General features: G+C 37.5%; 4 protein-coding genes across 5 annotated transcripts in view; 1 reads left to right on the top strand and 3 right to left on the bottom strand.

Annotated features, from left to right (window-relative positions):
* LOC145770908 (collagen alpha-1(XII) chain-like) overlaps nucleotides 1–8,319 on the bottom strand; it is a 60,541-nt gene extending 52,222 nt beyond the window's left edge. The window contains exons 1-2 of the mRNA XM_082582651.1: nucleotides 8,247–8,319; nucleotides 7,620–7,931 (exon numbers count right to left, since the gene is read on the bottom strand). Of these exons, the coding sequence (XP_082438777.1) occupies nucleotides 7,620–7,931; nucleotides 8,247–8,319 (385 nt within the window). The remainder of the gene's footprint in view (nucleotides 1–7,619; nucleotides 7,932–8,246) is intronic.
* The window catches only part of LOC145770402 (receptor-type tyrosine-protein phosphatase beta-like), a 203,247-nt gene that overhangs the window by 62,993 nt on the left and 112,295 nt on the right, over nucleotides 1–27,959 (top strand). The window lies entirely within an intron of this gene.
* Nucleotides 14,482–23,025, bottom strand: LOC145771302 (zinc finger SWIM domain-containing protein 3-like). Its single transcript, XM_082583044.1, has 8 exons — nucleotides 22,691–23,025; nucleotides 21,848–21,962; nucleotides 21,054–21,282; nucleotides 18,428–19,795; nucleotides 17,991–18,161; nucleotides 17,316–17,486; nucleotides 17,009–17,161; nucleotides 14,482–16,850 (listed from the first exon to the last, which is right to left on the bottom strand). Exons 3-8 carry the CDS (start codon nucleotides 21,265–21,267, stop codon nucleotides 16,474–16,476), a joined length of 2,454 nt encoding a protein of 817 aa, XP_082439170.1. The 5' UTR covers nucleotides 21,268–21,282; nucleotides 21,848–21,962; nucleotides 22,691–23,025; the 3' UTR covers nucleotides 14,482–16,473.
* Nucleotides 26,377–27,959, bottom strand: part of LOC145770790 (uncharacterized) — a 34,010-nt gene continuing 32,427 nt past the window's right edge. The window contains exon 5 of one of the 2 annotated variants that reach the window (XM_082582513.1): nucleotides 26,377–26,480. In XM_082582513.1, coding sequence (XP_082438639.1) covers nucleotides 26,470–26,480 — 11 coding nt within the window. In that variant the 3' untranslated portion in view covers nucleotides 26,377–26,469. Of the gene's footprint in view, nucleotides 26,481–27,224; nucleotides 27,400–27,959 lie in introns of those variants that run through there. The other variant, XM_082582511.1, reaches the window with a different exon arrangement.

Raw genomic sequence — 27,959 nt, 5'->3', positions numbered from 1 at the left:
ATGGAATGTTACGTACCGGTAATAACAACGATTATATCTTCCACGCAAAATTAAAAAAATTGATCTCTTAAAATAGCTCTTTCTGCTGTTTTGTCTAGTGAGCTTTGCATATTGCTCAACAAGTGCATAAAGTTTAGAATTGACAAGAAATCATTAAATTTGAAAATTCAGTTTGAATCTTTGCAAATAAACGTATTCAAAACTTTTACTTCGGCCGACAACATTTCACACTCCATAATCTACGTCGGCAATGATTTTGCCGCAGCAAAAATGCGTTAATTTTGAAAACTGCCGAGCTGGGGACAACAGCTTGTCCCATGTGTAAGTTGAACCTGTCTTTTTGAGGTGAAAATCAGTTGCGAAAATCTTGATCTATAGTCAAGTATATACGGTATTCGATAAAAGACTATAAAGACTTTCTAAAAAAAACATAAACGAAAACACTTCGCCGTTGGTAAAGCTTTGAAGGTAAGTAATTAGCAAAACGAGCGAAACGAGGTTAATAAAACTGATAGGGGTATCGGGTTTCCACTCTGCTTGAGATCATGATTTTTTGCGTTTTATTTCGATAACTTCACTGTCTTGATCGTTGTTATTTACTCGCACGAAAAGGAAATGAATCGGCTTGTTTTCCAACTGTTAACAATATCAAAATTTTTACGACTAGGCGTGCTGCATGCGTAAAACTAATCGTTTCAAGCAGCGGTTCTAATAAATTCGGTTTGCGACCTAGGTGTCAATATAAACAAGACGGTAAGCTTAATCAAAGACTATTTCGATTGAGTAAAATAGCGTTATGGTTATGACGTCATCACCTTTCTCGCCCCCCCCAAGGTTTTTTGGAAAGTCGGCGCCTATGCCTGGGAATACATTGCTAGACTGCACACAACAAGAGAGTGCTTCATGGTTGCTTGATCCAACCTTCGCTTGACTGATTCAGAATGTTACTTATCATCGGTAATATACAATAAAGTGTGTGTGCATTTGCTCATTTATCTCTTGCATATTAGGGTGGATCAAAAAAAACGAATTTTTGAGTTCAGCTTAGTGCATCTACCAAAAGATGCAGTTTGGGCTATCTTTACATTGGTACTTGAAAAAACATTTTTTGATCCCGTTTGACCCCTATCCAAGAGCGCTCTAGTGGCCGCCGAGCCAAAATTCCTTAAATTGGCTATAATACTTTTTCTAGTGGGTGTAGGCTAATGATTTTGGTGTCTAACCCCACTAAATCAAGTCTTAGGAAGTCACTTCTGCAGTCTAAAATGATGCATGGGCAGCCAAAATAGCATAATGACATTTTTGCTCTAAAAAGGGCATTTTATGGGAAAGAAATGGCATTTTTAGATATTTCGGGCAGTTTTATGGATAAAATACTAAAAAAAGTGTAACCTAGATAAACCACACTAGGATGTGACCATTTGTGTGCAAACTGGCCTCTAGTCCAATGAGGTGGTTGAGGTGATATGAGGTCCAATAGACTGCAGAAGCATACGTTAGTGCAGCTGCATGTTGCATATATATTTATTTGACAGTGTAAACTTAACTATTGCATTTATTACAAAGCTCTTTAGATATTGTGTATTTCAATGTTTGTAAATATCTGATCACACTTAACTTCATTGAGTTTATATGATGTTTAATAGAGGCAAAACTTGCATTTGGCTTCTGAGTAAGCATTCCATTGAACGCATCCTGGGTAGTGTGCACACAATCCCCTTGTTTTTTACTTTTTTTTGTACTATTGACTTGTAGATTTGTGAGGTTGTTCCACTAGCCAAGAATCTTTGCTGGTCCGAAAATCAGTAGAATTGGGGCACGTTTATGTGGGCCACCATCCCATTCAAATTTTCAGGTTTGCCATTAAGTAAATATTGAATTACCGGTATTTTTACGCTTCTCAGCAGAATTTGTATGTTTTAACAAAATAATATGAATAAAACTTTTGCCTGTTCAACTATTTATCGTAGGCCTACAGGGAATTAAAAGAATATGCTTGTCTAATGTCTATACGAGTTGTTTGTGAATTCACACTTTTTACGCGTTGGAATAGCTAAAAATACAACTCCAGTGAGCGGAAGTGGTCTAAAATTCTAATTTCGCACTGGAAATAGATCAAATACACATAGAAAGTTACCAATAGGCCAGTAAGTTTGCTACATGAAAGCCTGGTATTGAATCTGTATGTATACAGTAGCCCTAACACATTTTGTCACAGAAGGCAATGTGATCGACTAGTCTAATCTGTGCAAGAGAATGTTAGTTTTTTCTCTTTCTCAAATTAGGTGTGTCTTTTCTGCTAGCTTCCACTATTTGTAAAGTGTTTTGATAGTGTTCCTCGTTTCTGGCACTATGTAGATAATCAGTGCTCAGTTTAACTCCATGTTCAGCCACATTGTAAACAGCTTTCTGGTATGACTCTGATTCAGACCATTTCTCTACTGATAAAGGAAGAAAATCATCATTTATCTCTAAAACAGAGAAAAAGAACCGAGAGTCCTTTGTGATAAAATCTGTCAGTTTTGATTCCAGATTGATTTCTGATGGAAAATGTGGTTTCCCGTAGCCAGCCAGTGCCAAACCGATCTGCTGGTGTAAAAACAGGATCTGTAGGTTTTACATGTATAAGTTCATCAGCCATCTGATGTTTTCCTCTTCCTGAACTTCAGAGCTGAACAGTGCCAGTGGTACCATCTCAGCAGAGAGATACCAAAATTGACGTTTGAAGCTACGTTCAGCAGCATCTGATATCAACTTATGCACTGCTCCATATCTGAGAATGTTATTGTACATAGTCAAACAGTTCCAAGGAGCATCTACAGCAACACTACACCAAAGCCAATATATACGGTAGATGAGTGAAATAAAATTCGTGAGATCTTTCAGTTTAGCCACTTGTGAAACTGATGTGATAGTTCCCTTAGGTAACTTAGCTTTTTGATTTTCCAGTAGCACCAATTGATAGGAATGAATCAATTTGGCCATCCATCTGGCCTTGTGTGTGGCCCCAGAACGGTAGAATTTCACATTTTGTAGACCAGGACTTATACGAGATGTTTATATACGAGATGAGATGTTTATGATGAGATGTATGATCAGATGTATGATGAGATTGAGATGTTTATGTTATATACGAGATGTTTATACGAGATCTTATACTCGTATAAGCAATGCACAAGTTCATAAGTTATTTATAGTCGCCTCAAATGAACTTGTATTTGCTTTGTGCAAGTTGAGCAACGTCATCTTTAAGGTTCTGAATGAGATCGTGTGTTGTTATTGGAAAGCTGTTGATATCCAGTGTGCTTAGCAGTTGGCCACTGTGGAATAGGATCCCAGTTCTTGCGGAGTCTCATGAAGATGCTCATTTCTGGTTATTTTGAAACCTCTAGCTTTAAATCTTCAAAGATATGTGACACAACAATTTCACCGATGTGATGTAAACAAGCTGACCAGAGAAGTTCCTTATCTTTAAGAGCTACAGTAGAAGCAGTTTTTGCGTTTCTTTTTAGAGTGTTTTTGTCATTTTTCTGCACTAAGAATCCTACTTTCTTTCCTTCTGACTCGTGCGAATGAAATAGAGTCAAATCCGGCTATTGTGGCCCTGTCCTGTCTGTCATCATTCCTTTTAAGAAAGATATGTCTGCAGGATTTGATATAAGCTCCTCAACAAAACACTAACATACGGTACTGATTTCGCCTGAACCCGTTGTCATGCATTTTGTGTCCATTACTGTAATGCTATGGATAATTGGATGCACAAATTAAAGGCAGCATTTTTACAATTAACTTCATACGGTAATTGTTTGCTTTTATATGTTTGCTTCAGTGTATTAACAGCAATACCTTTAGAATCATTATGAATTTGTTTTTCTTTGCCCTTTTAAAAAAAAAACAATAAATTTTCAACTTTTTCAAGCATTTTTGCTGAATAAAGGCATTTTACTAGCCCATAGATGATTTTAGACTACAGAAATGACTTCCCAAGACTTGATTTAGTGGGGATAGACACCAAAACCACAAACCTGCACCCACTAGAAAAAGTATTATGGCTAATTTAAGGAATTTTGGCTCGGCGGCCACTAGAGCGCTCTTGGATAGGGGTCAAACGGGGTCAAAAATGTTTTTTCAAGTACCAATGTAAAAGATAGCCTAAACTGCATCTTTTGGCAGATGCACTAAGCTGAACTCAAAATTTCGTTTTTTTTTTATCCACCCTATTGCATATCTCAGATTTGAACAGTTCAGGATCATTAAGTGTATACTGTATAATAGACCTCCCCAATCCCCGGACTTTCTTTTGTTTTCTTCTATATTGTGACTTTTCTGCATGGGTTTTCAATGCTGATTTCAAAAATATGCATAAAAATTTTTTTCGATCAACGTCTTGGAAGTTATTCGCCGTTTCTTAGCAACAACTTTTCATAAAAATTACAAAAATCCCCTTTAAAACCCCTTTCCTTTTAACCTAGTATGCTGATAGCTAGATTATCTGAAAGCACTTCTTCAGCTGAAGAATTAAAAAAAAATATATATTAAAATTGAACAATCGGTACCAGAGTTATGACCGTTTAAGTATCCAGATTACGCAGTCACGCATGACTGATTTTTGTTAATTTATTGCCAAATGATACTAGTTAGAAAAATGGTGAAAGTTGCTGTCAAGGAGTTTTTGGGGGTAAGGAGTTCAAAAATTATATTAAAAAGTGTCTCAGAGCAACAGAAAAAAAGTTATTAAAAAATTGATATAAACAGTCATGCATGAATGATTTTGTCGCAGTCGCTTCATTCCTGCAACGAGATGTATTCCTTAGGCACCACGAACGTTAAATGCCTGGAGTCATATACAGTATAGGCCTAACGTGGAACCGATCATCTCAATGTAGCTAACATCAGGGTACCCAGTGCACTTGATGTTAGAATACATGCTTCATTGCTCAGAAAGAGCTCTGATCAAGTGCAAAATGGTCACGGTCTGCCACAATTTCAATAGCATCTCTCACACAGCATAATGTAGTCTATGTATCTAAATCATGTGGCAAAAAATGGATTAAGTCAGCTGAACTTAACGATAACCTTCTGTAATGCATTTTAAGTTTCACTATTGATCAGTTAGCATTTTCTACTTGTATCTTGTATGATTATAAACGTATTGTATACACTTCTGTCTAATATTCCGTGTGTATTCATTTATCCATCATGGAGCTGAGAAAGAGTAAAATGAACAATGGTGGTTTGCTTGGTAATTTGCAGCCTTTAAAACATTTTAAGGAAGGAAAATTTGGACCAACTACTGGAGATGTTCTTCAGAAATACATATATCATCTTCAATTAAATCCTCGTAACCACCAGAGTGGGAAGCTCGCAGCTTGGGAATTGGGATACATACAGCAGTATGTCTAGCAAAAGTATGGCAGTCTGCTTGCATTCCACTGATGACAAAACAAAAATATCCAAAACAAAATTATTCATTTGGTTGATGAATACAAGAAATACGAACATGCCAAAAAGGAATCTGCTGCCTTAATTAAATTTTAAGAAACACTGACAACACGATTTATGATATTTGCCAAGAATGTCGAAAATCTTATTAACAAAAACAAAACATTGCTACCAGAAGATAAGGCAGAAGGTATTCAGTTTCTTAAATTACTTGAAACAAACCAACCAGCATCTCTTGGACCCCTTGATAGAAAGAGGTTGAAACGCTTCACGAATTATGCATTGAAGAATCGAATAAAGGTAATAAAATTTTTGATACGGATGCATAAACAAGACACTTTTTACAGATAAATGCAGATTTTCAGCCATCTACCTCAGGACTTAATTTACTCTCCTCGTCATCAGAAGAAACAGAATCTAATACTGATGAAGAATTCAAACATACTGCTGCTACCACTACTCATAACAAAACTATAAGTACCGTACTAATTTTGTTTTAAATCTTAATAGAGATGACTGGATAAAAAACTGATACCACATGCTGACAGAGGGATCCGTATCAAAAATTAATAGGTACCGGTATGTTACTTTAAAAATCATTAGACTGTTAAGCATACTGGGAACAAACATACATCATACTTTATTACCTTTATTCGTTTCTTCAATGCATAATTCGTGAAGCGTTTCAACCTCTTTCTATCAAGGGGTCCAAGAGATGCTGGTTGGTTTGTTTCAAGTAATTTAAGAAACTGAATACCTTCTGCCTTATCTTCTGGTAGCAATGTTTTGTTTTTGTTAGTAAGATTTTCGGCATTCTTAGCAGATATCATAAATCGTGTTGTCAGTGTTTCTCAAAATTTAATTAAGGCAGCAGATTCCTTTTTGGCATGTTCGTATTTCTTGTATTCATCAACCAAATGAATAATTTTGTTTTGGATATTTTGTTTTGTCATCAGTGGAATGCAAGCAGGTTGCCATACTTTTGCTAGACAATGTATCCCAATTCCCAAGCTGCGAGCTTCCCACTCTGGTGGTTACGAGGATTTAATTGAAGATGATATATGTATTTCTGAAGAACATCTCCAGTAGTTGGTCCAAATTTTCCTTCCTTAAAATGTTTTAAAGGCTGCAAATTACCAAGCAAACCATCATTGTTGATTTTACTCTTCCTCAGCTCCATGATGGATAAATGAATACACACGGAATATTAGACAGAAGTGTATACAATACGTTTATAATCATACAAGATACAAGTAGAAAATGCTAACTGATCAATAGTGAAACCTGAAATGCATTACAGAAGGTTATCGTTAAGTTCAGCTGACTTAATCCATTTTTTGCCACATGATTTAGATACATATACTACATTATGCTGGGTGAGATACGCTATTGAAATTGTGGCAGACCGTGACCATTTTGTACTTGATCAGAGCTCTTTCTGAGCAATGAAGCATGTATTCTATCAAGTGCAATGGGTACCCAGATGTTACCTACGTTGAGATGATCGGTTCCACGTTTTACTGTATATGACTCTAGGCATTTAATGTTTGTGGTGCCTAAGGAATACATCTCGTTGCAGGAATGAAGCGACTGCGACAAAATCATTCATGCATGACTGTTCATATCAATTTTTTAATAACTTTTTTTCTGTTGCTCTGAGACACTTTTTAATATAATTTTTGAACTCCTTACCCCCAAAAACCCCTTGACAGCAACTTTCACCATTTTTCTAGTATCATTTGGCAATAAATTAACAAAAATCAGTCATGCGTGACTGCGTAATCTGGATACTTAAACGGTCATAACTCTGGTACCGATTGTCCAATTTTAATATTCTTTTTTTAATTCTTCAGCTGAAGAAGTGCTTTCAGATAATCTAGCTATCAGCATACTAGGTTAAAAGGAAAGGGGTTTTAAAGGGGATTTTTGTAATTTTTATGAAAAGTTGTTGCTAAGAAACGGCGAATAACTTCCAAGACGTTGATCGAAAAAATTTTTTATGCATATTTTTGAAATCAGCATTGAAAACCCATGCAGAAAAGTCACAACATAGAAGAAAACAAAAGAAAGTCCGGGGATTGGGGAGGTCTACTGTATATGACTTCTCATTTGCTTTCCTTCGGTAGTTCATCCAAAGAAAAACAAATTGAAATATTGAAATCACACAGAAGGCTTACCAGTTCTCCCATTAGCGAAAGGACTTGGATTACTGACGGTGTAGGAAGAGTTAGTCAATGACACAACACTGACGATTTCATACTTTGTGTTAGATGGGAGATTCAGTAATGTAATAACCGTCGGAGGATCAGATCCATCAGCGGCTTCTGCAGATTCCTTAGCCTGCTCACTGCCACCTTCAGCCTTGTACGTCACATTGTAATTGATAACCCTAACTCCTCCAACCGAGCCTGTATCAGTATCATTCCACCTAACATCAATCTGAGATGACGTCATGGAAATCACAGGAACATTCGTTGGAGCAGGGGGATCTGCACAAAAATATGGTTGTTTAGAGGCAACAAAAGTTATCAATTTTGCATTGAACAAACTATTCATAACGCTAAATTAAAGTAAAAATGTTCAGCACTTTTAAGTAAGATACTGTAGTGTGAAGACTTTGAAAAACTGGTTTGTCGTGTAGAACATGAGGTTGTTGGGAAAAAGGTGGTTGATGGTTCGAAATACTTCTCCATCGACTCTCTTCAGGAGCTTCTAGTCAGGGTCTACTCTATTGTGACGACAAGCTTCAGAAGAGAGTTAGTTGAAAATTACGGTAAGTCAAAATCATCTTTTTCTCGTCAAACCTTCTATAATTAAAGTTAATTGTGATAACAACCTCCAGTCACCAAACAATGAAAGATATTCCGAGTGATGCATATATGTATTAATGCTTATGCTTTGAAACCTCAACAGCCAAAGTTCTTTTACGTGTTGTAGGTTTGGTTTATAGTGCAAACAGACCATTAAACAACAGATTTAGAAAATCATAGTTCACTTCTCAATAGTGTTAGTCACAGGAAAGTATTAGTTCAGTGATCAATAAAATGTTAACGTTGCGGCTACAATCTGTGTACAATGAAGTTAAACAATAATTTTACATCAGCAAAAATGTAACTTGACATGGTCGTCTCTGATATATGCTTCCATGTACTACTCAGGACGTTTTTGATAAACTTTGGTACTGTACAAAAGAGCATTGAATAAACGATGTGAAAAGATAATAACTTTGGTTAAAAGTGCTGTGAAAACTTTTAATTATACCTAAACAAAACAGAGAAAACAAAATTTGCAAAATACTCTCTCCAATCAAGATTTAACCTGACACACACTTTATTCTGAACTTTCCATAGTGGTGTTTAATACCGATGAACTTATAAAAATTACAACAGTAGCAAAAGTTAATTAACAATCTCATAAAATGTGCTAGCTGTCTCCCTGAATTGAACAAAACATTGTTGACTTGTGACTAGCTCACTATTTTGATGGTAACTTTCTTTCGGTAACTATCAGTTTGGTAACTTCAGCTCAGTAAGTTTTCTTTTCATGTGCATGCAGCTTTGTTCTTTCCCTCCTCTATGCATTTCTTGATTCTCCTGAATACAATAAATACTTTCTGCATGATACAATATTTTCTGATGAAGCATACAATATTTGTACTGTAGTTTTAACATGATCTTACTCATTGGCGTCGACTTTTTACTGAAGAAAACCAATTCCAGGGGGCAAAAATTTTCAGCTAATTTTGAAAGCAATTTCTAAAAGTTGCCTATTTTCAGCCTAAACGATTATAATGCACTATTTGTGGATCCGCATGTCAGTCTGTTGCGATTGACGTGCAAAATTCTGCGCATTATTTAATCTAACTGTAATTGTGTAACGTTGACCAAACGCCATGGAAGACACATAGCCTTCTAATTTGACGCCGGCAATTGCGGAGTTGATAGGTAAATGCTGAAGTAGACTAATCGTACAGAATATATATCGGCAAAGAAAGTACCAACGTAAATTTCCAACATGGTATTAATTACGGAAACCCAGTTAGCAAATCAACTCTTTTCAAATTGTTTCAACGCCTATAAACATTGAATCAATGTAAAAAAGGGCTGATGTCCGCAAACAATTGGATAACCGAGGCGAAAAAACGTGTCCAGTAGCGGAAAGGAAAATTGTAACTAGCTATGTGAACGTCGATGTCATTAAAAACAGGTAAAGAAGTGGGGTCTGCTACTATTCGGTGAGTCCGATTCGGTGAGTTCCTAACCTCTAACCCTAACCCCTAACCCTAAAACGGCAATGATAATTAGGCTACGGTACCCGATAATTTAAAAAAAAAATTGAAAAAATCCCCTGTTAAGGGATCGGACTCACCGAATCGGACTCACCGAAACGGGCCATTCCGAGAGAAGTGCAGCCTAGATCAAAACAACTGAATTCAAACAAAACTAGGTCAGTGAAGTGCGCGATGAAGACTCCCTGTGACGAGTGTGACGTTCTTGAAGCAGAGATACTCGTAATGGGTTAGAATTCAATCGAAAAATCATAAAAGAAAAGATGTTCAATGGTCTTGATCGCAAATACAAATATTGCCACTTTGACGTTCTCAACATTTGTTTCTTCAATATTCGTGCCGAAATTGTCCCACAAGGGTCATTCCATGTCAAATGACAGGAAAAAAAAAAATTTTGTAACCATATGTCTCAGATTTCCCTTTACTTATAATATCTTGTTGCCCCTGCAAAATGAGGAATGATGCAAAAAAAAATTCTTTCCAAACTTGTTTCGTTCAAAAGTTATCGCATGTTGAAATTTTAGCCACTAGGTGGAGATTTTATGTGTGAGCACACCCACGCTCTACATAAAAGGCTTATAACTTCATATCTACTCTAGGGAGAGGCCCCAAAGTTGGTTTCTGGGGGTTTTAAGGGTCAAGAAATTCGAATTTGAAGTCAAAAATACAAAAAGACAACTCCTTCATGTTCAAATTTCAAGTTGAAATGCTTTCAGCAATTTTTCAGTTACGTAACGTGGGACACCATTTTCACAATGTTGAGGCGGAGTTGAAACCTAATTTTTTTTTTCATGAAATACTTCTATTCTTGTACATTTCAAAAATATAGGTTTGGTCAATGTGTATTTAGAATTGCCAGTTTGGATGCATTTTTTATAAAAGTACTAGATAATGCACAATCACAGCTATATTGATTTTTTATACCTATTGTCTTGAGTATTGTTTGTTGCAAATGCAATAGGTTGACAATTCACATACATGATTAAGGTACAGTTGTGTCTTACACTTATACTTAAGATACCTCTTATAGCTTTAACAGCATTAAAGGTACCTTAAACAAGATGTACCGTAAGTAGATCGTTGAAGGTCAAATGCACCAACAAAAACAGGTCGAGATTAGCTCATAATCCTTCTTCTGAACTTATAGTTTATGTCCTTTGTTGCGCAGAAAAACCACAAATAACTTCTTCCCAACAAAGGGCATATGAAGAAGTTAATAAACATCTTGACATGTTTTTCGATGGTGCACTTTGGTAATGGTGTTGTTACTATCTAACTACTCAACCATTAAGTACGGAAAGCATAACACAGTACTTACAATTTACTTACTAAACAAAGAATGATGACTAATAAATAAGACGCAAACAAAACTAAAAGAAACATTCAAATGACAGACTGTTAAAGTACGATAGTAGAAGTCAGCCGATTTTACAATCACTTTGATCTATCATTTGAATGGTTCTTCCAGTTTTTTTGTTTCTTTTTATTCACCAGAAAACATCAGGTATACAGATACTGCATCATACTTGCAATCACACACATGTTCCACAGCTCATTTAAAACTGCAAAAATAAGAACACAAAACGAACGTCAAATATTGTTCCTATATTATTATAACATACGGTACCATACAGCACAATCTTGAATTTAACAGGCTAAAAGTTAAAGTGATGTCGAAGTGCTTAATATTGCTTCTAAGTCTTTCTCCTCAATAATATATTTTCTTCCACTGGTGCTGGCTGGTCTTGGGGCTGCTATTACATGTAAAATTTGTTGCAAAGATATCCAACAAATGTCATCCCTTGCAGGCCATTGAAAATATTTGCTGGGACCATGTGGTGACATGAACTTAACTTGAACTTCGCCTTCTTCCTCGATTAATTCCATGACATATCCAATCCACCAGAAGGAATCGTATCTACAGGCAATGTAATCATTTACCTTGGCTTTAGTCACAACTATTGGTCCTTCAATTTCATTAAAAATGTGTTTTCCACAAAATTCAAGGTCTTCACTTGTTCTTTTGAACCTGATACTGTTGTTATTAATTGGTTCAAAATGGTGAAATGATCTGGTTCCTCGAATTGTTGTTCCTTTACTAAATCTTTGTTGAAGAGTGATCCGAGTGTGTTGCATGTCATCTTTGGAAAGAAAGAAGAAGTTTATTCTTTCGATGTTAACTTTGCAATACTCAAACAGACTTTTTGATGACAAGATCTGATCACTTGCTGGTCTTTGCAAGCTTGCTCTTGCTGCAAGTCTTTTTACAGTTCCACCTATGCCATCACAGGGGGACTTCCCGTGGCTTGTGGCAAAAAATGACCATGATGCACTCAGGTTAAAATCAAGCTCATGATGGCACAAGTTCAGCAGATTTTTGAAATTTTTATATTGTCCTGAACACCCATCAGAAAAATATTCAAGTTTTTGAACTTGACATAAATTACTGGAAACATATTTTGTAATGTGCCTCAGGAGCTCATGCACGAAAGCAGTATCATGATTTATGTCATCAGAAATGCAACAGAGTGATTCATGACACAACACATTTTCATTATTTTTGTAGTACAATACTACGGGATGTAGGGTACTCTGGCTTTGATTCCAGTGGAAGCCCTGCACTTCGTCCTGTACGGTAAATTGATAGTTTTCAGCGAAGTCCAGTAACACGATACAGGAACTTCTATCCATGTTGTTCTTTCTGCTGCTCAAGTATTGTGCTTGACACTTGGCAATATATGAATGAGAAGTCAGTTTATCTATGGCCTCAGAAAGAATGTCGACAAATTCCTCCACAGAAGCCACCAATGTATTTAACGCTGTCCTGTCAGTTGATTGCCATTGTTGATAGGATATATCTTCCTCTCTATCCTGTAAACATCCTAAAAGGTATGCACGCAGGGATTCTTTACCAGGACAATGACCACAGCGATGCACCATACAAATTCTGTCATCTGTTCGGCAAACAATTTTTGCCATTAAACTTTTGTAGGTTTCTTTTAAGGCTGTGGCTATTCTTACAACATATTGTAAAAATAGCCTCAGAGGCTATTCTTACAAGCACCACTCAAGCATTACGTTTGACATCAATATGCGCTCATGCGTGATCTGGAACTGGTATACAAGTAGCGACCCTGGTTAAAAAGGAGATGACGTCACACAGGAGGAATCCACCATAAAATGGTGGAAAAGTGGGGTGAAATTAGTCAACCATGACAAAAAAAAGCGTGCAAGTGTCCGCTTTTACCTAATAGCTATGTAACACAAGCCCGAAAAACACCACATATCTCCTTAGAAAAGAATTAAACTTGACCAAGTTTAACTATTTATCCGAAGAATAGCCTACTTCTAAAGATACCAGCATTTAATCAATAATATATCTTTGTCGTTTCTGCTTCGATTTTTACAATTGAACCATTGCTGGAAAGCGCAAGCTATCGTTTATCCAAATGAAGGTCAGCCAGACTCTAAAAGTTAAAAATATTTCTTAGGTAAAGAGTTGAACTTGACCGACTTTAACCATTTATCCCAAAAATACTTGTAAAGATACCAGCATTTAATAAACGCTAATCTAAAGAACATATCTCTGTCTATTGACAAGCAAAAGTTGAGGTTGATAGCTTTTTCACAAAGCGAGCAACCGGGCTTCAAACACAAGCAAATAGCGCCCGATGACTCGTTGCATTTCCGAATCGAAGCAAGTATACAAGTCTCCCCGGTCTGCGATCATTATATGTCTTTATTAAATTAGTTGTAAGTTGCTTGTTTCTGCTTCGATTTTAACAATTGAACCATTGCTGGAAAGCACAAGCTATCGTCTATCCAAATTAAGGTCAGCCAGACTCTAAAAGTTAAAAATATTTCTTAGGTAAAGAGTTGAACTTGACCGACTTTAACCATTTATCCCACAAATATTTTTAAAGATAACAGCATTTAATAAACGCTAATCGAAACAACATATCTCTGTCTATTGACAAGCAAAAGTTGAGGTTGATAGCTTTTTCACAAAGCGAGCAACCGGGCTTCAAACACAAGCAAATAGCGCCAGATGACTCGTTGCATTTCCGAAAAGCTAGGCTATTTACAAAAAGTGAATACCGCACATGTTAAACAAAAACTGTACATATTTTGAGCACAGCACAGTAACTGTTAGGCCAGATCATCACCCATGTGTCCCTCCTCTCCTTGCCTAGATGAGACCTGCCATTTGTCCTCGCAACCCTTTTTGTTTCCCGACCAAACTGAGAAGTTTAGAGTTTCGTTATTTGTTGGATGCAAATAGACGCATGCTTACATTTTTGACCACCTTAAAACACTAAACCAGTTTCTGCTCGACATAGCCTACAGTGTTCAATTTTTGTCCCAGGAATCAACTCTTCAAGCAATACTTTCCCTACTTTGTGTGCACTAACATCCTAATTTATATGCCATTGTTAACAATTGCGATATTCGTGAATTCATTTGAGGCTTTGGGTACCGGAATTAATATACTTATTTGAACTAGCAAATTCAATCCACAACACTTTCCACTAGGCTGTTACTTAACACTAAGCACGCATATGCGCTGCGATTTGTGGCCGTGTTAGCAACTGAAAAAAAGCCTTGGTGTGAAGATCACTGAATTGTTCAAAATGTGAGCTCAGTAGCCTATTACTGTGCTTGCAACTGCATGGTGCTATCAACGTGCAAAACAACTCGGCTCCAGGTCCCCTGCGGTCACAGACACGCATATTATCCCTGAATAGGGGGGTATCGCGTTTGCCATTCGCTCATTGTCGCCTGGTTTGATTGCAAACAAGTCTGTTCTATGTAGTTGCTTTCCTCATTGCGTCTAGTATGTCAGCACAATTGCTTTATCATCGCGAACGCCATTGTCACTTTTCCTCATCCACCTTTCCCAGGCTTGTTCGCGATGAAAGGCACAGAGTAACACGTAGCAATCTGCGGAACAAGAAGTCGTGGGCACTGAGTGGTAAAGTACAGTAGCAACTTAACAGTGACGACACAAATGCATGAGCAATGGAGACAGCACACAAGCAACGAAAATGTTAATGCAATTCACTAACTTGAAAAAACGCTTTCGATGGCCTTGATTTCCGCCTCACATTTATCGGTCATGAAAAACGAAGGGTTCCAGTTTTCTGACCACCCTTTTACAACAGAAAGTGCTTCTGCTATGTCCGAAGCTTGTTCATTTTGGATAATAAACGTAGCAACAACCTGGTAACCAACATTCGTTCTGACGCAAAGAAAAAATAGAGGAAGGGAATACTTGGACGTCTTGTAAGTTGCATCCAAGAGGCAAATGCCTTGGCCGCAACGATGCAACAATCGTATTATCTTCATCTACGATGAGTTACAATCAACTAAATTTTCATCTTATGATAGTAGCCTACAGAAATAATATACGGTACTGTACGTAACATTGAAAACCACCAAGCCTACTACGTGAATATGGTAAAAAATAAATTGTCTCAAAAAGATTGGTTGTGACCCAAACCCTGCCTTTAGTTACCGCTGGACATGTCACTTGGTCCAATCAATAACACCACATAGGCGTATGGATTTGGCACACTAGATGGAAAAAATACAAAAGAGGTCAGTGAAGTAGGCTAGGCTACTTTGAATCAACAAAGCTTTTACACCTGAAAACTGAGTGTCTTTAAGAAACGAGATGAAAAGTTGATGAAACAGAACACATTTACATATGTTTATAGCATTTTTTGCAGTTAGTAAACCGTTTCCTCTTTTATGATGCCTAACCTCCACTTTGGTGAAAACACTGTGCTTTGCAGAAACCTTTTCAGAATCTTTGTCAACAAAGAAAAGGCTTATTATTGTAGTATGAATATCAACACTTAGTACACTAGTGAATTACAATGACAGGATGTTAAAAATCAACATTAACATGGCACCGTATGCTCGTTTCTGAACAACAACAAGCTTCGTTCCTGCTTTTGCTTCGTACTCTTCAATGGATCTCATGGCATCTTCAACTGAAGCCAACCACTTTCAACAATAAACAATTGATTTTTTACTGTTATAAACTTATGGATCTTCATCACCCATTTTTTGCCATAAGAAATCAAAGCATTTATGCCATAGCCTAAGATTACAGTGAAGAAATGTAAATACTACACACATGCAACAAATCTGGATTTAGCGAGTATAAGGTAGCTGATAGTTTGAAGCTCCAGTTTTTCTTCTTTCCTTCTACTATAAGTACTTCACCACATTTAGGTTTGTTTTATTCTGATGACAGCTCCTGATGAGTCAGTCAAAAAAAAAACTGCAGCTTCGAGCTACCTTTTACTTGCTATTTTCAAGTTCTGTACCACCATTTGCTATGAAAGAGTTCAACATACGTATACTAATTGTGTTAAGTTGGAAACAGTAAAATAGTTGAATATTAATGAACTGTTGAAGGTCTTGTTGGACCGTAGTATATTGCAGCAACTACATTACAAACCTGTACTAGTCCATGACTTTCAGCCAGCTCTCCCAAAGAATGTTAAATGTCCTAAATGCATCAGAACTTTTAATGCCAGGATTGGACTCATTAGTCATTCAAGAACACATCGTTAGCGTTTTATGTGAGGACCATTGAAGAAACGATTTTTATCAAATGTTACAAGTTTCAAGCATAACGCGTCAAGGCCAATAAGTCTTTTCGTAGTTCACGGTTTACATAACCTTGGTTTAATTGACAAAGCGAGATTGCAGTATCACCTGAACATTCAATGTCACTTCTCCATAAGGTTGCATTTCCTGCAGAACCAAGACTTCGTTTTTGGCGGCATTGTTCTACCAAGACATCTCAGATGGTGCCAATCCAGACACGAGTCGCACATGATGCTGTCGCCTGCATCAAGATCTAAATAACAGGAGATGCACAACCAGCGGCCTTTATTTCGCAAAGTGGTCAGTAGGTTCTCCATCAACGTCCAACCGTCAAAAGAAAAATGTCTTCGCACAGAAGCAATGGCAATGTTTTCATCTAAACACTTCATTGGAATTCTTTCGGGCAACGTTTCAATTTCATTTTCTTCGATCAGTCGATCGCTGAATGGACGCAAGACCTCTTCTACTACCTCAGAATCGACAAACCAACTGAGTATTGCTGAAAAATATGACCATGGGTGACTTTGTTTGATGTAGCCTACGTACGCTTTGACGTAGCCTATCGGCTAGGCAGACCCACAGAAGTCAAAGTGTAGTTTTTTAAACTAACGTAGGCTATAACAAAAATGAAGTCACACAAACATAAATGCAACAAACCTGCTTCTTTCTGAAAAGACGACTTCAGTCTGAATGGAATTGGTCCGCTCTTTTTTTGTCTCTTGCGTGGTAACCCAATGACTGTCAATCCAGCTCCTTTTGGCCTGCCACGTTTCATCATCTTCGGTGGAAATTTAATTGATCCTGCATCATCTGTTAATAAACACAACGAGAATCGAATATAGGCTACAACGTAGAAAACATCACTATTTCAACGTTTTTATTAAAAAATTAATAAACATAATGCATTATGCAATGCAAGAAAAAACAACTAATCAGAAATGAATGTTTCAGAAACAGCACATACTTGTAAAAGACTGAATAGAACTGGACGGTGTCTGCATCATAATCGCACTGGTATCAACGGTCGACAAGACGTCACCGGGTGTGTGCTGTGAACTACTACTTGAGACTGTAGGAAGTGCAATTCCAGGATCATTGCTGGAAGATGTTGCAGCAGCACTTCCAGTATCAGTGCCTGAAAAGGATCACCTCTGAGCAATGAAGAAACAATAGAAGCGTCGCACGAGTCTTTACTGGACAATTATTGGATGTGTTGCACTGTTGCAATGGGGGCCAAACTGACGAGGTTACGGTCCTGGGCGGAACATAATGTCGTATAATCGTAAATACGTGCACTGGCAGTAGATATTGTGATATACCGTATTTTGAGTTGGAAGCGAGCACTTGAGGTGTCAACAAATCTACATTAACCTTTTGAAAACAAGATTTTGTTGCAGCCAAAACATGCTTCTGGCGTGGTTACCGAATGCCAACCAATCCAGTATCTATCAAAATCTGCTAGGTGTTTCTCGATGATTATTTGCACAATGCTGCATCACCTGCCAATAAACTCATTACTTATCAAATAATGCAGACCGTGCTATAATCTTAAGAAACATGAAACGTAGTGTAAGCGCAGCATGCAATGCAAGAAAAAAAAAACAACTAATCAGAAATGAAGCTTTCAGAAACAGCATACTTCTAAAAGACTGAACAGAACTGGACGGAGTCTGCATCATAATCGCACTGGTATCAACGGTCGACAAGACGTCACAGGGTGTGTGCTGTAAAGTACTGTTTGAGACCGTAGGAAATACAATTCCAGGATCATTGCTGGAAGATGTTGCAGCAGCACTTCCAGTATTAGTGCCTGAAAAGGATCATGCAGTTGTTCACAAAAGCAGAATTACTGAGCATCTGCAACCTTGTATAATCGTAAATTAGTGCGCAACTGCGCATGCAGTACATATTAGCCCACATATTGGATAGCTCAACGCCATAAAAATCATTGCTCAAAAAAAAATTGACTGCAAAATCACGACGCAAGTTGCAGTAACTAACCCATATCTCTTCAGATATTTGAAAAAGTAGGCTAGTTTTTCTGATTTAGTAAATAGTGCTAGCATATAGGCCTACCTTTCTGAGTTTGACCCAAAAAGTTCACAACTTGGAATTTCTTTCCTTCCTGCAAGAACTCTGCAATTTGTCGTAAATTATCCAGGTTGTATTGGAATTCATCCATTCCTTGTTCAGATATCATTAACGCAATCTTCTGGGAAATATCTTGAACACGGCGATACTTTTGCTGTTCTGATAAAACACATCTTCTTTGAGGCTTGTTAAGAATCTCAACAGCTGGTAATGTGGATGCAGGACCGTTGTCCAGTGAGTTTCTTGTCAGGCGATGGGATTTAAGAAAATATTGCATTGTCCACCGTTCTGAACAAAGATTGGGATTGTACTCTGACATATGGAGCTGCCTTCTAACTGCTAAGACATGCCTACAAGGTAGCAGCATTGATGATGTGAATCCACAAGGACATGCTGTTGTTGTGACTGCCAATTCCCCATGGACACGAGATTTTACTATGGCAGAATCATTCAAAATCTCTGACATGACAACCTTTTCCGCTAACTTGAATTGTTGTTGCACATGAATATATGCAAATGGTGTCAGTAGCTGTTGGTATTGTCTCTCCGCCACACTTGAAATCGCATCAATTGGAACCTTAAGGAAAGCATTTGACGCTTTGTGGTCACGTTCGGTGGAAAGAGATTGGATACATGCCATCAGATCTTTAAAAAACATGGTCATTCCTGAGTATCTTGTTATGACACTTTTCAACTTTCCATTGATGGATTCCAGTCGATTATTAGTTCTGTTCAAAAAATTAGCTTTCAAGTTGCTCAGTCCATCCACCCATTGATGTCGAATAGCATGCCAGTTATCGTTATAATATGTTGTGACAGCAATTGGGACTGTGTCAACGAATTGGTTATACAGTAAATTATAAGCTGACTCATTTTTGGCATTTGCCAGTTTTCCTAAAATTTCCAGTGATACCTGCCTTTGGGCTGAAGAAATGCCTAATTTTTCCATGGAAACTTCTCTACGAAAAGTGCGAAGGGTATGAAAATAGCAAATTAAAATTTCTGCAGTAGGCAGCATTTTCATCATGGCATCCCGCTCTGTCATGTCTTTGTCAGCCATTACAACCTCCACTTTATCCCAAGCTGGATTGTGGAGTTTAAACTGAGTTAACAGCTTGCTGATGGTCAGTTTGTCTTCAGTGGCTACAAGCCACAGACACACAATTTCACTCTGACCTAAGCCATCAACATTCAGCATCACATATAATGGCATTCTCAAGTCATTAAGTTTGTAGGTTGCATCAATCAGCAGCATTTCGGGATATGCCGCAAAGGTTTCCCGCATGTCTTTCGTTTGAAAGTATATCGCCTGCAATTGTTTGTCATCATCTGCAAACACATCTACTGCAGCACCTAAAATGAAAATAAACTGAGGATTAGTATACCCTACAAAGCAAGAATCTTGACAATCCTGGGCCAGACTAAAATAGCGCAAAACAATTAGGCCTATTAGGCACTCCATCAGATTTAAAAGCAAAAACATCAACTTTTAGTGAAATTTGTTTTCTATTCTATGTTATTTTAATTATTGGCCAGAGGAAGGATGTTTAGGCCTTTGGTAATATTTACATCATATAATCAATGTTCCAACTGAGCGGTTGTATACCACTCTCACCCCATTCTCTAAAAGATGCCACATTGCAATGCTTAGGGTCCGTTAAAAGGATCCATTAGGAGTAAACTTTTACGTAGATTTCAAATTTAGCAATGTTTTCTATTTCTATCCACTCAAAGTAGAATTGTTTCAAGATATTGAAGACCTTTGATTGAATTCCTTGATCCCGCTTTCAATCTTACAATCCCCATAGCGCCTTATGTTGCAACAAAAATCTTTGGAGCATGAGTTTGGGAAAGTAGAATGAATTCTTATGAAGAAAATGAAGCAAAAAATACTCTCAATTGACCCTTTATAGCTCAATGTTGCAAATTTTCCACACGTTGTAGGGTACTGCTAATATTCTGTGTTGGTTATACTAGACAAACGTTTTCTGAATAGAAAAACGTCTGAAAATTAGATATTTTTCTTGTGTAGCCTACTATGATGTGCGTACTGGTAATCCGCAGTTTGCTGCAGTAGACAGAGTCTATTGACCGGTAAACCAGGCGGTCAACACTTTAAATTGAACTGGCAATGGTGAGATTGAACCCACGTCATCGAAATAATTCATCTGCAGTCTAAACCATTACGGCAAGAGGTCAATCGCGAATTGCTTAATTGACATTATATCTGAAATGGTTCAAGAAGAATGCTCACAATATCATGTGACACTCAATCTGCAGCAGCGACCTGTAGATTGCAAATACGCCTACGGTGTTGACCAATGTTACAGGCAACCTGGTAGCCTATTCTTGCATTGCTGCAGTACTACAATGATGCAAAAAATTAGATTTTTCCAAGGTCATGACCCTGACCACAGCTTGCACACACACATCCGGCTCTAGGCCGGAGTCACATCACCTCCAGTACGGAGCCAGAATTTGACCGGAACCGGAGCTCATTCTATCTCTACTTATCATACTGCACATAGAAATTAGAAAGTCATCTCTACTATTTAGCATGAACATATCTTGTACTGTATAACAGACAAAAAAGTTTTGTCTGTCGACTAACCTTTTTCTTTGTTCATTTCATTAATAAGTTCATCATAGGTGTTTTCATACAAAGGTCTCTGTTTTGCGGCAATATTATGCAGATCTTTAAGAATAACTGTTTTTCCTGTAGAAGCTGCAATGTGCTTTTGTACCAACTTTTTATTTGCTTTGGTGGCAAGCATTTCTCCGATCACACTGCTTTCTGTTTCATTTAATCTTCGTTGTTTAGGCATCAAATTAAATGCATTCTGAAAAATAATTTATATGCACATAGTCAAGAAAATGACATATCTTTTGACAGGTGTCCAACCCACAGAGATGGGCAAGATCACCAGGTTTGGTGAATCGGCGGCTTGAATATGACCAGTTTCGCACAAACTGGTCATATTCAGCATGTGCGTAGTCATGCGCGCAAAGTGAAATGACCACTTTACCGTGTCTTACGATGAAGTCAAGATCAGAAAAACTGTCTTGCAACATTCTTAACGTGTTTTAGTACAGTAGCAAACAATATTTGAACTTCAAGTGTCATAATCAAAATGCAATTATACACGAAAAGTAATTTTTTGGATAAAGGGGGTTTTGGACGGAAATTTCAATTTTTTTTACTAGTGGTCTTAGAATGTACTGTTGTATCCTAAAACCTGGGTTAAAATTGAATTTGAAAAAAAAGCCGATTAACCCCCCCCCCTAATGTTATTGCTCTTTTTTATCCTTCACATAATTTCTGATGAAAGCCTCCTTATCATATACAGGGCTAGTGTGACCATAGCTCAAAGGCTATGACTACTACAAAGGGTTATTTCCACTTACTTCATTGAAATCATGATTATGATCATTGACATTACTAATCTCAGTGATGCATAGCGCTTTTCCATCTGACGTTGCATTTACTTTGATTCCAAATGGACAACCTTTGATAAAAGTACTGAAAAACAACAAAGATGAGGTGACATAGGCCGTGTTGAATCACCCATAAGTACACCTAAATTAGCCATAACTCACGTTAAAGTAGCCTACCTGCAAGTCATGTCAAATTGCCCATAAGTTGCATCCAATTACCTATAAGCCCACCTGAATTACCCATAAAGTCACGTTGAATTACCACAAGTTCAGCCGAGCATTCTCATAAATCTAGTCGATTTACCCATAAGTGACGTCAAATTGCCAAAAAGCTGCGTTGAAGTACCCATAAGGCATGTCTTTATGGATAATTTCATGAGACTTACGGGTAATTCGACGAATTGTGCTGATGAGCAATTCGACGTAACATATGGGTAAATTGACAAAACTAATGGGTAATTCAATGCAACTTAGGAATAATTCTGGGCATGACAATTCAATGGAAATTACAATAGACAGCATGCGGGAATGGTTCAGCAGAATATATGCATTTTGCTAAGTTCTAAGCATTCATAAGGAATGTAGGCAATTTGCACTTATGCAAAACTCAATCTATTAGCAAAACTTATTACAATAGACAGCATGCGGGAATGGTTCAGCAGAATATATGCATTTTGCTAAGTTCTTAGCATTCATAAGGAATGTAGGCAATTTGCACTTATGCAAAACTCAATCTATTAGCAAAACTTATGCATATAGGCTACATGAGTAGCTCAACCTATGGGCACCAAGGACAAAACCATCATTACTTACCTTTGATTTGGTTATTTTCCTTGACTACATGATTTGGGTGTTCTTCCTCCATGCACACAAGCATACTGTATTGTACGATACTTCAACTGTTCATTCCAGGTTTTTGTGGATGTAAGTGCTAGACGTCGTTTTGCGCGTTCAATTGTTATGGAATTTCTCACATAAACATTGACAAAGTTTTCTTTTTCCCATTGCTTAATAGCCGAAGAAAGTGTCTCAAAACTGTAATATAATGCTCCCTTCGTAATCATGATGACGATGGATTCATTGACGTGTAGTTTCGATCAGCAAAATCAGCAACTACCGCGGTTCACTCTACGATCAAGTGTGCAGCACAAGCCAATACGCATGCGCGCGAAATTACGTATGAGCGTCGTCGGATGAAACGCCTGAGCGCATTAAGGTCTTGCTCGAGTAAACAACGTCTTGCTTGAGTGGTGCTTGTAAGAATAGCTTCAGAGGCTAGTTTTACAATATGTTGTAAGAATAGCCACTTCGTTCTTTTAAATGAGCAGCATCTGCTAAAAGCTTAGCATTTTGGTGGTGGGTGCAAACACATACGGAGTGTGTTCCACTGGCAGACATTGTCACACACCATTTTGGTCTCAAGGAACAGAACTTGGAGAATCCAACATTGGTGTGTGGATGTTTGTCACAAAATTCGTTGTATAATTCCTTAAGATTGCATAAAATCAATCGTTTTTGCATGTGTACATTTCGTGAAATGCTTACGTAATTCTTCATTCCTGGCATACACCTACTGTACTCATCACTCTCGTAAAAGCTCTGTATCGCATTTATTGTCTCCAGTGGTAGCACTTTTCCACGTTTAGCTTCAGGAGCTCCCAATATTCCCTTCTCTTCTTTTAACTTGGTTGACGTCTTCACCAAATATTCAGAAATGTCAAAAAATGTTGCAGTTTTACGTAAACTCCAAGATCGTGGTCTTAAAGTTAGCAGCTTCAATTTCTCTTTGTAGGGTGCCTGCTGAACCTTCAATTTTAATTCATGCATGAGCAGATCATAATCCTTAGCTTTTTGCGCCATTTCAGTTATCTCATGCATTGGTGGTTCTTCCGGTTGTTGAAGGGAATCAACTTCAACTCCTATAGCAGAAGCAAATGAAGTTTCCAGTGATTTTACTGCTTTCTTTAATTTTTCTTTTGCCTGAATGGTTCGTTGCCGTTTTGGCATGCTGTGAGCAGAGTTTATAGGTGACAATGCCAATGCTGTAAGGCTGGTATCTACTTTGCGTTTTGCAGAGTCTTGTTTGAAAGAGTTATCAAGGCCGTCATCACCAATGGTACTCAAGTCTGATAAACTTTCAGAGCTACTGATTACATCACCCAAGTTGCAAGCCTTTTTGTAGCACGTTCCACACAATTTCCACCCGGGGCAAACCGATACACCATTTTGTTCCAACTGCTCAGCCAGTTCCAGACTTATTTTGTGATGAGCTGCTACTTTTTTCTTATGCAGTTTATAGACATTGCAACATTTTTGAAACCGTTTCTCAAAGTTGTTACCTATATACAGTTTTTCATGGTGCAAACAGATTGTAGTGATAGGCGAAATGCAGCTGCGTAGATCACATCTCCACAGCATAATATTTTGATCTCTATGTGACAGAGCTGAAAATTGTGTCAATGCAGATCTTCTGGTAAAAGTAAGTTTGTGACAAGCTGTTGCTAGAGCTTTTCCAATGCTGCAAGGTTCCATAGCAATTACAATCAATCAGAAAATTAACCACCCTTAAAATGTCTAAAACAACTGCCTATTTCAAAACAAGACAAGTATATATGAAACTTCACAATATGTTAAAAACATGTTGTTTAAAATACACATTGACCAAACCTATATTTTTGAAATGTACAAGAATAGTAGTATTTCATGAAAAAAAAAATTAGGTTTCAACTCCGCCTCAACATTGTGAAAATGGTGTCCCACGTTACGTAACTGAAAAATTGCTGAAAGCATTTCAACTTGAAATTTGAACATGAAGGAGTTGTCTTTTTGTATTTTTGACTTCAAATTCGAATTTCTTGACCCTTAAAACCCCCAGAAACCAATTTTGGGGCCTCTCCTTAGGGTAGATATGAAGTTATAAGCCTTTTATGTAGAGCATGGGTGTGCTCACACATAAAATCTCCACCTAGTGGCTAAAATTTCAACATGCGATAACTTTTGAACGAAACGAGTTTGGAAAGAATTTTTTTTTGCATCATTCCTCATTTTGCAGGGGCTATAAGATATTAAAAGTAAAGGGAAATCTGAGACATATGGTTACACAGTACCTGTCATTTGACATGGAATGACCCACAATTTAAAAATACTTATGCTACATTGGCGTAATTTTTTTAAAAAATTTGACGAAGTTAGGGGTGCCCTAAGTTATCTTATGAAAATTGTCAATACAGGCTAATCAAAATTGAAAACCTGACCGATGGAAAATGTTAAAACAAATGACTTAATCTAATAGAAAATTCAACCATGTTTAGCCTACGTCATAAAACGTCGAATCAACATAATAGAAGATAATTTTGTCGTATGTGTAATAATAGACTACAGCCTACAGCGGTATGTCAAACGATCAGATAGAAATGAAAACAAGTATTACATGCGAGGCGAAAGTGATCTTACATTGAATATTGAAATATATTCGACTTTAATTTGTTCACGTCTGCCTTATAATGCGGCTTGCTATAAATTAATCACATCCAAATTTGTTTCTGCGAGTCGTTGTCTTGGAAACAAACTCAGTGACAAGTTCTTCCATGTTTAATTTCTCCGCCAATTTGCAATGACTACCTATAACTGCCAAATTGTTCAGTCATTGTTGCGTTTGAGTGCTGTGAAGGTAGGTCTTCAAGCGTCGTAATAACGAAAAGGAACGTTCGGCTTCACAGGAAGAAGTCGGCATAACAATGTAAGTTACCAAAGCTGCATATATAAGCTTATTAGTGTTGAGCGATATATCGAATTTTCGATACGATATCTTTTCAATATCGATATTTATTTCAATATCGTTCGATATTTTAACTAACCTATTACAGCCCTAACTCGTAACTGCAAACCCCTACAAAAACGTTGCAGAGGCCAAACGGCAAAAGTTGAAATTGCCTCGGCAATTGTTGTGAACGTTTAGTACGAAAAAAATTGTACCAAAACATGTAAAACGAGAAGCGAAAAATATACTAGAGTAGTCCATCCTGACCGCACTGTTTGATTTGTTGTGATGTAATAATACCAAAAGTAACGAACAACGCGATACGCACGCTGTTACGGTAATTCACGTTGAATATCTCACGGGGAGGAAAAGTAAGTTAATTTTGGGTTGATTCAACGTTCGAGTCAGCACAAATCTATTTAATTTTTCCGGCGGGTTATATTGCGTAACAACAATGCCCAATAAGAAATTTACGTTTGTTTTACATTAATTCGACATCTAGCGATGTTGAAATATCATAAAATAACGTTAATTGCTCAACCAGGTACGGTAACAAATTAATAGCTCCCTGTGAGAAGATTGCCTCGATGTACGTTTACACTAACATAATTTCGGCACAATTAGGATACGCGAGCAACATAAAGTCTGTTGAATAAAGAACTAGTCAGAATTGGAATCATCAGATGCTGTATCGGAGGATGAGGTTGTCGTGTCATCGCTGGAATCAGACACATCAAGAGGCTCATCGCTTGGCTGTAAATCTACACTGTCATCGCCGTTCGCAATGAAGCGTCCACGTTTTGCCGCTTTCGTGCTTTGATGCCCATCCACATTAGGGCGGAGCTTAAAACATACAAAAAAAACTAAATTTATATTTTTGAAAGTCTTACCCCCTGAATACGTTCCTTATGATATAAATACAATGTGTATAAAGTTTCAGGCCTAAATTCCTATATTTAAAGGGGCAGTAAAGGAAAAACCTGACTTGGCGACTTTCCATGTTCTTTGTGTTTAACATGCTACCATAAAACGATTTTCAATAAAATTTTGCCCCATTGCGGTCTGACCACCATTGCGCGCGTGGTTTTGTCAGAGCTGTCAAAACGGGAATTTGCGTGAGCAGCGAAGCGTGCGACTGTACAGCCTACGTCATAAAAGCTGATCGAGCAATATTTCTTACTGCGGGCGATTTAACTGTATGTATTCTCTCATTAACCAGAGTTTCTATGATTACAATCCGTAGTTTTTATACTTGGAGAATTAAATAATGTTTTGTCTAGTTCAAATACTGCATTCAAAGAAATGGCATACACATAATTTTACACAATCAACCAACTCTACATAGGCTACTGTGTAAATTCACGCTCGTCTGATCACATAAGCTACATTTCTTGGACCAACAAAATGAGCGATTTTATGTAGATTTAACAGGACATTGAATTGCTTTTCATAGTTTAGTGCATTTTTCACTCGATGCTGACTTACATATTACTAAGGCCATTTTAATTTAACCTAAAAAAATTCTTCTTTACTTTATTTTTACTGAACGGAATTGATAACTTGGAAACAAATAAGGCGATAGCAAGTCAAGTCAATTTATTTTGTTTCAACAGCGCCATATATTAACAAACAAGCAGAGTAAATGTAATTATGCATGTCCAATTGTCCATCTAGCATGTCTTTCATCCGTGCTGTATCTATCTCACAGTAGCACAAAGCTTGATGTTGCTCAACCATTGCCACACAGTGACAACATGAACACCTGTTGATATAAAATTGGTAATAATTAGGGTGATTACTTTTTTACTTTTCAAAAAGTCAAAAATTTATCAAAATTGTAGCGTTAGATCAAAAATTGTTCACAAAGTTTAAATTGTTTACAAACTGCATTGTTGTGGTGTCGTAGAGGTTGCACTGTCAGTGAAGTTTTTTCATTTTACACCTTGTAGCCTACTTTGGCGCAGAGGGATGGTGTAACGATAAGAATTGGACTCACCGAATTGTAGCAGACCCTCTACAATCTACATGTATGCGAAACTACCAGGAATAACCTATCAAGGCTTTGTTAGTCCGAGGATAAAGATTCAAAACCAACCAAACCTGGTTCGACTCCCAGCTTCAGCTGGTTGTTGAGAACATCGCTCACCTCTAGCTAGGGTGTAATAAATTGGGTGGGCATAATTGCTGCAGGAAAGGCGGCTGAGAGAAAGGAACTGGCCACCCTACTTTCTTAGTGCCAAAGGCTTAGTACAATGAGCACCTATCTTCTCATACCCAACACTTGAAGTTGAATCAAGTATGGGATCACATTTGCCTTTTTAG

The sequence above is a fragment of the Aplidium turbinatum genome, chromosome 5 (assembly GCF_918807975.1).
Source record: "Aplidium turbinatum chromosome 5, kaAplTurb1.1, whole genome shotgun sequence".
In the NCBI taxonomy this organism is placed as follows: Eukaryota; Metazoa; Chordata; class Ascidiacea; order Aplousobranchia; family Polyclinidae; genus Aplidium; species Aplidium turbinatum.
Note: the sequence above shows the minus strand (reverse complement) of the source record. Positions and strands in the feature narration are given on the sequence as shown.